The 9,633-nt window shown below is 42.8% G+C and overlaps 1 protein-coding gene across 1 annotated transcript; it reads right to left on the reverse strand.

The window, feature by feature from the left end:
- Positions 1-2,161: 2,161 nt before the first annotated feature.
- Positions 2,162-4,793, reverse strand: LOC147305187 (transmembrane protein 26). Its single transcript, XM_086278809.1, has 3 exons — positions 4,600-4,793; positions 3,546-3,690; positions 2,162-3,048 (listed from the first exon to the last, which is right to left on the reverse strand). The coding sequence occupies exons 1-3, from the start codon at positions 4,791-4,793 to the stop codon at positions 2,314-2,316; spliced, it is 1,074 nt and encodes a 357-aa protein (XP_086134935.1). The 3' UTR covers positions 2,162-2,313.
- Between the last annotated feature and the right edge of the window lie 4,840 nt (positions 4,794-9,633).

Raw genomic sequence — 9,633 nt, forward strand, 5'->3', positions numbered from 1 at the left:
TCATATAAGTAAGTTTAAAGGACTTAAAGGGAAAATATAAAGCATGCAAAGACCTGATGAAAGGATGTAATCAAAGAATTCCACGTGCATCACCCATTTTTCCCATGTGAACAGGACACAGTTAAATGCTTGCAAGGGCTGAATTGAAAAAAAAAATACATCCATGTGCAGTGGAGTCGCAGGCTTTGAGTTGCCACGCTCGCTTCCTCGCTCTCTATCTATGTAGGGCAGCCCGTGGATCAGCTGACATCCCCATCCTCCCACACACCCACACAATCTTGTTAAAGCATGCAGTTAATCTGAAGAGGAAAAGGACTCTCATCACAACCAAGCTTTCATCACCCTATTGTATTGCCCACATCAAGCTGTCACAGGAATATCGGATTCTCCCCAAACTCAGGTGCTTAGGACGAGCGGCACCCTCCCATTGGCTCTGTGTGATGTCATTTGCCTGGGAGTGACTTCGTAAACCGGGCATTATCTAGTACTAGAAAGCATAAATGGCAGAATTAACATCCCAGTGGGAACTTTCTATTATTATTTTCTCTTCTTTTCTCTTAAAAGTCGACTCTGCCTTTGATATTTTGAACCGAAGCGCTGCCACAGAGGAAATACGGCAGCGCTCTACAGGAAGTCCTCCAGAGGTGGCCCACAGTCATCGTTTTAGGGAATCTTTCCTCATAATCTATGCATTGGACAACAGAGGGAGGAAAACACTCAAATGCTCTCTTCCACTCTCCTCCAGCACTTCACGGTTCTGTCGCTCTTTCATCGAGAGCTCGTTGAAAACAAAGAGTCCCAACTCGTCCAGAGCCCCAACAGCTCCTATCATCACCTTGGAGGCCAGGTGAAGTGCAGCAATTTGATGAAAAACAGATACGGGGCATGTGCTGGAAAGGCCTCTGATTGAATTGCCACTCTATGCCACAGCCGCTCTTCATTCTCAACCTGCGCAACACAGCGTTGCAGGCGCGGAGTGAGAGGGTCATCACGGACCTCGTTCCACAGGAGAGGCAATGTCTGAATGGGAGGTTTGGGGGGGTGAGGAGGGGAGGGGTGCCGCTGTTTATCCCCCCCTACCACCACCGTCAACCCCCCAGCTTGAAGTGGCTTGAAAACCTTGAGACTCTGGGCTTCAGCTCAAACATTTCATTGTCCTTTTAGGCTCTCAAAGAGCAGTCTCTCTTTTGTGGGCTGTGGAGCAATATCTCAAAAGCACCTTCCATCTCTCTGTATAGAGAGAAGGCGAGAGCAAATCATGTTGAACTCAAACAACTCCCACATAATCACGAGTGTGCTTTTTCAGACATAATAAAAATGCGCCGAGCTCTCAAACAGACTTCCATGGTCTGATTGTGCTCAAGAGGAAAATGAAACCTTGAAAAGTGAAGCAAGCCTCTTCACTCTTTATGAAACGTCTCCACATCGACTGCATTTGACTATTAAGTACAAGCCCGCTGCCCGAAGGTGCCTACATCTTTCTAATTCATTCATCACGTGCAGTCCTGCCACCATCGAGCCCTACAGAGAGACTCAAAGAAGACGATATTATACCAAAACCAGACAAATGCCTCCTGCCGCTGCTGCTGATGCTGCTGTGGTGTTGCTGTCTCACTGTTTTGGGTTTTTTTTCCCTCTGTGTAACTATAGCATGTATGTTACAGTCAAGTAAACAAAGCAGATGCTTGCTGTGCCTTGGTTGACTTGGCAACACTGCCATCTCATGGCGAGCAGAACAAAACAAACAGCACTGTGCTTTCCTCATATATCTTTATTAGAAAATGCTCATCCACCAGCAAGAAAAGACACATCATCAAATTAAAAAAAAAAATTATTACATAGAACATCGAATGCCATGATTACCAACCTTATTTGGTTAAAAACACAAGGACATATCATGATGCAGTCATACTATTCCATATACTAAGCTCTTGTTTATTGAGACCAGTTTGTTGAAGTGTAAAGTTCCCCGATGTATTTATTTTGTTTCAGCTACCTTGTTATTTGCTTCATACTATTAAAGAGATTGACAGTTCTTTGGAACTGATTTTCTCGAGCAGAGAAAGCTCCCGTGATGGAAACACCACTTTTATCAAAGGGAGTTGCATAAATTCATCTCTGATCTTTTCAATGGGGACTTACTCTCTTTTCTTGTGCTCTGTTTCTAGTCGCTGAACCTCCAGAGACCTGAGACTGTCTCTAAACGAGGCTGAGATGTAAGAGATGGCAGATGGGTTTAGACTTCATTCTTGGTGAAAGCTATTCCCTCCCTCCTGGGGGCTAGAGTCATGCCTCACGGCATTTTGAGCCTTTCTATACCTGGACACCTTTCTGATCTTCCTCCCTCTCGGTCCCCTTCTTCATGTCTATATGACAGCTCTGCTCTTCCCAACATTCGTCTTTACCCACTTCTTCTTCCACCTCCTCCTCCTCCCTGCTGCCCCCATGTGCTTGACACTGGAGCACCAGAGCAGTGCATCTCTCCAGCCCAGATACCTGCTGCTCACACTGCACCACAAATATTCTGTAGAGCTCCAAAAGAACAATGAGGATATTCTTGCAGGTGAAGAAAATCATCAGCTGGTTGAGCACCTGCTCTTGCACCATGAGGTAGAACCGGTAGAGCAGGAACGGGCCATCTTGGAGTCCCACTGTGAGCAGCAAGCTCCAGACTTCGCTGGAGCAGCAGGAGGTGAATGAGGGTGGAGCCCTGGAGCAGCAGAAGGGACCACCCTTGCTGTCTTGAGAAGGCCCCGCCTTTGGGGGTCGTGTCTGAGTGAGAACCAGAGGAAACTGCATGAGCGCCCAAGAGAACAGGGCCAAGCCGATGATGACAACTGCCTGGTTGGTTTTGACTTCGGGCTCCTTGAAGGTGTCGAAGATGTCCAGGATGTCAGCACCCAGTCCCACATTCACCATGAGAAGCTGTGAGAGTTGGTCACGTGACATGTCCCCCTTGGGCATGAGCCAGCGACCCAGAACCAAGACTATCAGCATGGTTTGCTCCAGGCCAGCTACCCAGTTCTCTGGGTCCAGATCCTTAATCCCCTGGATAAATAAAACAGTGGAAGTCTAGTCATGTTGAAAGTGTTTGCAAGGGTTCAGTGTTAATGAATAATCAAATAAACCAGCCATCTCCTCTCTGTTTTTAATATAAGTCGACTGTTTTGTGTCAAGGTTCATTACGTTTATCCTGAAAGCACCCACCCTCCCCCTTGATATTCTACAATATTCCCAAAACGGGAAGATCTTCACGTTTCAAAAGCTGCCACCCAGCCTTGAGTACAGCCATGGGGCAAAAAGCTCCCAAATCCTACATGAAAGAAATTTCACTAAGACCATCTCACAAGGGAAGAGATCTAAGAATTTTTCAAGCAGGAGCCTATCTGGACTTCATCTCTGTGTGTCTATTACACATTTCCTGCAACTAATAGTTTATCCACCCCCTTGCTAGATTTAAATCTTATCTGAAATCAGGTGTTGCTTTAATGTGGCTGCGTGGTGGGTTGAGGCAGGCAGGGCAGTTTTGTTGGTGGGACGCCTACCGCTGAGATCGGGATGTGAGCCAGCAAATGAAGCTCATGGCCCGAGGAATTGTTGAAAGGCAGCTTGGACTGTAGCAGGCTCAGCTCCAGAAACCAAATGGACGGGATGACAGTACTGAGGTACAGGAAAACCATGGGGGAGAACCTAAAAGAGGATCACCAAAGGAGAGGGAAAGAGGGGGTTAGGTTATTTATAGAAATTTGCTTCTTCTTTTTTTGCCACCCACTAAAGAAGAAAGAGTCCCTTTTTCCCCATAGGAAGCATCGAATTTCAGACAGGCAATTATTCTCATCATATATGCAAATCCCACTTGACAGTGCAAAGCCTTCTCCATGAGGACAGAACTTCAAAGTAAGACTCAGTGAGAAAGAGAGAGGCCCGAAGAAAGCTCGCATCTGACGATGTTCAGTTCGTGAGCTTTTGAATAAGACATAGCTTGGTGTTGAATGAGGTGTGACACTAAATGCTCATATCCATTTGAAGTCGGTTGATGGTTTTTTTTTCCTTTCTTTCTTTCTTTCTTTAAAAAAAAAAAAAAGCTTGTTGGTCAAAAATGAGTCGAGCCAGAAGGAGACATTTACTCTGTGAGTGGATAGGAGAGGCTGTGACATTGATGTGATGGTAGGCTCATAATACAGTTCAGTGAAAGACAGCAGTAATACAGCAGAGGAATATGTTTGTCTTTGATGGACAGTGAAAGAGAGAAAGAGCTGCGGATGATAAGAGAGAATTTAGTGGCACAGAATATCGCAGGCCTTTACAAAAGCCGCCTCGGGCAGATGGGTTGTAAAGAGTTTGCAGCTACAAGTTTAGGAGTTATTTACTCCCTAACACCAAACAGGTTTATAAAGTCTGCCTGCATCTCACTCCCCATCCTCCCAAATCTGTTCTGTGCTTTGTACAGTGACCTTGGGTTTTAGAAAGGTGCCCACAAATTAAAATGTATTATTATTGTTATTATTTAGGAAGAAGCAGAGGGCTAACATCTGGCTTAAAATTGACTGAGCCTCAGTGTGTTATGCAGAAAGGAAAATCATGTCAAATGTGTTTTACCATTTCCACTCTGCATTACGGGTGCATTTCAGAGTGATGGCCATTTCCACACCCAACAGAGCCACGCCTGTCAGCAGCAGCCAATAGAGCGGCTCCTCTTTAACAGCTACAACTCGCCACACCGTCACCACCCCGTGGACAGCAAATAGGAAGCGGCTCAGCAAGGCCAGCAAGACATTCAGGAGGCGACACATGGTGCACCAGAGAAAACCTGCAGAGAAGATCACTTTAGAAGCACAGAAGTGACTTTATTATCATATGTACATTTGAATATTACTAGACAATGAATATCGTATTTTTTCCGCACTCCCTTCACACGTTGTTATTTATTACATTTATTATACATCATTAGGTTTTCTGAAGATCGCTCTTTGTTATTATGATAATTAAGGGTTTAAATTATTAGCTTAGATTTAGTAACCTGGGGGAAAAAATACTGTAAAAATTATGTTATTAAATTGAGACATAAAATGAAATAAAATAAAATGAATCACAAAATATACAAAACAGCTGCAAGTGAAAAATCAAATCACTTTGACCAAAAGAAAATTTACATTTGTCTATTTACAAAAAACTAAAAGCTTACAAGTTTACAACAGCGAGTCTTTAATGTTGTTTCAAACCTTCTACAGTGTTGTGTTTGCATTATTATTGCATTTTTGAATGCAATCATAGTCCCACATGGTTCCTGCAGAGTAAAGAATGGACTACTTTAAAACAATTTGATTTTTGCAATGAAAAATTTGCGAAATAAAAGCCACTTAACCACACTCATCATTAACCGCTGCTCATCATCACCCAGTTCAGGCTTCATTATCAGTAACTATTGCACGATGTGCGCAAACAGCCCTCGCTGTCAGTTAGTTAGCCAGGAGGATGAAAGCCTCTGAGCTTTGGGGGAAATCAAAGCAAGCAGTGATTAGTAAGGAAGAGTTAGACAAACTGATCTGCAGTCAATATTAAAGCACTCCCAGAGGCTTTGCACAGGCTTGCTGGAATTTGATCCCTGAATCGCCATGGATTATCGTGATGACTTGAAAGTGGTACCAAAATGGGAGCACCCTGGTTTTGTAGTTATAAAGATGCATCATGCCATACCTGCAGGTTTAACTCCGACCCTCTCTCACACCCAGTACCTCCCTTCCACAGGCATATATATATGTATATACATATATATATATACATATATATATATATATATGTACATTGTTTAAGAAGTCACATAATATACAGGCATACACACATAATAAATATATATATATACATATAAATATATATATATATATATATATATTATGTGTGTATGCCTGTATATTATGTGACTTCTTAAACAATGTACAGAGTCTCTCACAAACTTTAGTCTTTATCTTGTGGATACAAGCAACACTTGTATGACTGCTTTTAACTATTAAATGCATTCGCCTCAGTCAGTGTGTTACTGTTGTTGTGTGTGTCAAAAACCGAGCCGTGTGTGTTAGTGTTTTAGAGTTTGAAAAAGAATTCATGCACTATGTATTGTGCAGCTGCATGCAGTACAAACCTACAGGATAAGCCGGGAGTCCTTCTTGAGATCAGTCTCTTCAGTGTATTTTCCAAAAGTTTTAGATGCTGTGCAGTGGAAAGTGACAGTAACCCAACAGTCACCCACAGTGACCTGCCCTCTGTGTCTGATTTATGCCTTTTAACTGACAGCCACCTCCTAGACCCTGCGGAAGAGTGAACATGTCAGAGGTGTGTATTCCCGCACGTACGTATGTGTGTTCAGTGGGGAGTGACTACTGTTCGAGTTCACTGGAGTATCAGCGAGGAGCAGTGTGATCCACAAGTGTTTATGTGCATGTGTGTGTCTCCATCCTCTCGGTGCCATCATGTGAGATAAAGCTTCCTGCTCCTTGCGCCCACATCTTCATTGCCATCCGTCATGATGTCATCTCCCCTGGCCCAGAACAAAGTTATCTCCTTGGGAGAAGCCAGCCTGTCGCACTCCCTGTTCGGAGTGCACGCAGCCCTGCCCTGCTCCCACCCATGCCTGCTCTGTAACTGCAGCGCTGGTCCTGATAACTGCCCCACTCCGTGGCCTCTGTGCACACAAAAACATGGAGCAACAAGAGGAAAAGGAGATGCTGATGGGCCTCTGAACAAGCAACTGCAGGAGTGTGTGGGTATGTTACTGCGGTTGCATCAGAATGAGGATGCTGCGTGGGTGGAAGCTGTCCAGGAACGTCAATCTACTAAACCAGCGAAGCGAAGCGAAGACAGATGACTGACAATCAGAGAGGAGATTGCTCTTCCCTGCAAATGAGGCATTTTTAAACCTGCAGCATTTGGTTGGTTTTGTTTGACTATTTGGGGACTGAGAAAGCTATTGTTTTAACATTAGCACCACTTGGAGTTTCATCATCATCATCATTAAATCTCACATTTGTTCTCTGTTCAAGCTCTACCATCTCTATCCAAAATATTTGCCTCTGAAGCTGCTGCCGCTGCATTCAGCAACAGCTCATCAGCTTTATTGGTTGGGTGGTCTGAGTAGGTGCCTTTATATGAGGCTATCACTTTTGACTGAACTTGTTTTCCTGCGGCATCTCGGGTGGAAAAAATGAAAAATGCAAAGTTAGTGACTGTATGACCAAAATAATGAGCTGAAAAGAAAAAAAGACAGATTGATTGAGTCATTGGAGTGAATTTAATCATCTTATTTGATATTTATTAATGTAAAAATACTGACTACTGATGCTACGAGGTGTGTCCCTACTGATTACTACGCACAAAAACACAACTAGACCGCGTGCTCTTGTTCCAAAACTGAGACGAGATGAGTGATATTCACACTTCTCCTGAGGCTTTGCTTATTGCATTGTATGAACATCTATAGTGCTGGTGGTAAGCAGACTGATGGAGTATACATTGGAGGTGGCTGCTCAAATGTTTTATTTTCATTTATTTATTTATTTCAAGCATTTATTTTTATCTTTATTTATTTATTTTTATCAGTTATATCCGAGAGCCTCACCTGAGATCGTCATGGAGAAGAAAGTCAGATGAGCACAATGATGGGCACGACCTAATTCTCTTCCCTAGGCTGGAGCCTATCCTAGCTGCCATAGGGCCACACACCCTGGACAGGTTGCCGGTCTGTTGCAGGGCTAACATTTAACACGTGTCAATCAAAATTTTGCAGAAATATATAAATATAACCCAGAATCACGGCAAAACGTGTAACAGACACGCCGGTCCATCGTGTCAATTTCCCGCTTTGCCTCTCCAAAACGTCAAAGGGACACATGCAGACGTTGCATTACCAGCAGGGGGAGATGATAAATGTAAAGGCAAGAAGTCGATAGCAAGCTAAACGCGTGAAGTACGTTCAAAGTCCTTAATCATCAGAAGCGATTAAGCTGGTGGCTTTACGTGTAAATGTGTTAATAATGTCTGTTTAAATGCTTTGCTGTGATTATTTTCATGTTGGCTTGAAATAAAATATTTGTACTGCCACTTACTGCATGTGAGTGTCGTTTTCACACTTTAGAAAGGCAACATGTGAAATGGATATTGTGGACCATCGTGTCTATCACACACTTTGCAGTGATATCGGGTTGGTGTTTACACCACTCTTCGGACTAGGAAGCTACAGTAATGTGTAACAGTGTTGAGCCAACCCTCATTTCCTCTGCAAGGAAAATGGGAAATATGTGCAGTGTTATTGAAACATGTACAAACATACATGGAAATACAGTATATATGGCAAAAATAGAGTTTGTACAATCCTAACGAGCCTTTATTCTCCAACTTAGTCTGAACTCTTGTCATTTCCTAAAGTTTCTTCGGGAATAGTTCTCCAGGCTTCTTGAAGGATATTCAAAGCTCTTCTTTGTATGTTGGCTGCCTTTTGGTCTGTTCTCAGTCAATGCTTCAATAATGTTGATGTCCAGGCTGTGGGGAGGCCGATCCATGACTGGCAGGCAGTGTGTTAGGGATCATTGTCATGCTGAAAAATGAAGTTGTTGTCAATCAGAAGCTTTCTAAATGGCATGGCAGATCACTGACTGTACTTTTCTGTGGTCATATTTCCATCAGTTTTGATTGCCAACACTACCGGCTGAAATACAGCCCCACATGCTGAATTCCTTCTGCCACGATCTCAGCTATTAGCTCTCTGGGAATCGCTTTGTTGGTTTTGTGTCTGTCAAACTGTGTTACTGTTGGTATTTTTTTTTGTTTTTGCCACAGGCTGCTAGTAATAAAGTCCCAAAAGATACAATTTAAAACTGCTATTTTGCTTGGTTGTCTCTTATCTGTATACACAACATTGGTTCATCCCTTGAGTCAGGTGCCATTTTTGTGCTTGAATGATTCCTAGGTTAGTGTTAAGTGGCTTAAGAAATCAAAAAACTTTCCTCTGACATGGTCAGGTACAGGTGCTTGAAAAAGCAGCCAATATCCAAAGAAAAACTTTGAAAGACCTTCAGAAAACTGAAGAACTGTTGCTGTTAATTAAAAAAAATTACTGGAAAGTCTGGCTCCTGGGAAGGAAAATATAAAGAAATGAAGTGTGGCTTGAGACTTTTGTACAGTATTGTAAATCTGTGGACACCACACTTTGTTACAACTGATTACAACATTCAGAGTTACTGGCTGATGTGTCCACCTTGAACCTTTCATCAAAGAAGCAAAGAAAACTGATGATTTAATCAAAGATGCAGTTTCATTCTGATTCAAGAAGCTGAAATGCTCAAACTGGAGGTCACATAATACACTGTATTTAATGTAGTGACTGAATAAGAAAACTAAAGAGCTGTGGTGCCTTCTAATCCACGAGTCTCCTGAAATCAATTTCCCAGTTCAGACAAAGGACGGGCACGAGTAGGAAATTATTAATAGAGCAAAGTATAATTGATAAGTTAATTATTCATAACCCCTTAAAATTTTGCATGTTCGGACCTGCCAGATGGGATTTCAAGCAGCTTCGTCTTCTTTTGAATATACCTAACCAACATGGATTTAGCTTTCAAGAGATCATTTGGCGCTAGGAGA

The sequence above is a fragment of the Aulonocara sp. 'chitande type north' Nkhata Bay genome, linkage group LG20 (genome assembly GCF_057382095.1).
Source record: "Aulonocara sp. 'chitande type north' Nkhata Bay isolate Kocher_YH1m ecotype deep benthic linkage group LG20, A_spYH_male_GT1.1, whole genome shotgun sequence".
Lineage (NCBI taxonomy): Eukaryota > Metazoa > Chordata > Actinopteri > Cichliformes > Cichlidae > Aulonocara > Aulonocara sp. 'chitande type north' Nkhata Bay.

Bases quoted from the DNA above. Each gene is read 5' to 3' on its own strand.
- LOC147305187 (XM_086278809.1), bottom strand. From the start codon at position 4,793: ATGTGTCGCCTCCTGAATGTCTTGCTGGCCTTGCTGAGCCGCTTCCTA. The intron at 3,691-4,599 runs GTAAAACACATT...ATCCTCTTTTAG, and splicing joins CGTAATGCAGAGTGGAAATG to GTTCTCCCCCATGGTTTTCC. The intron at 3,049-3,545 runs GTAGGCGTCCCA...TTATTTATCCAG, and splicing joins CTCACATCCCGATCTCAGCG to GGGATTAAGGATCTGGACCC.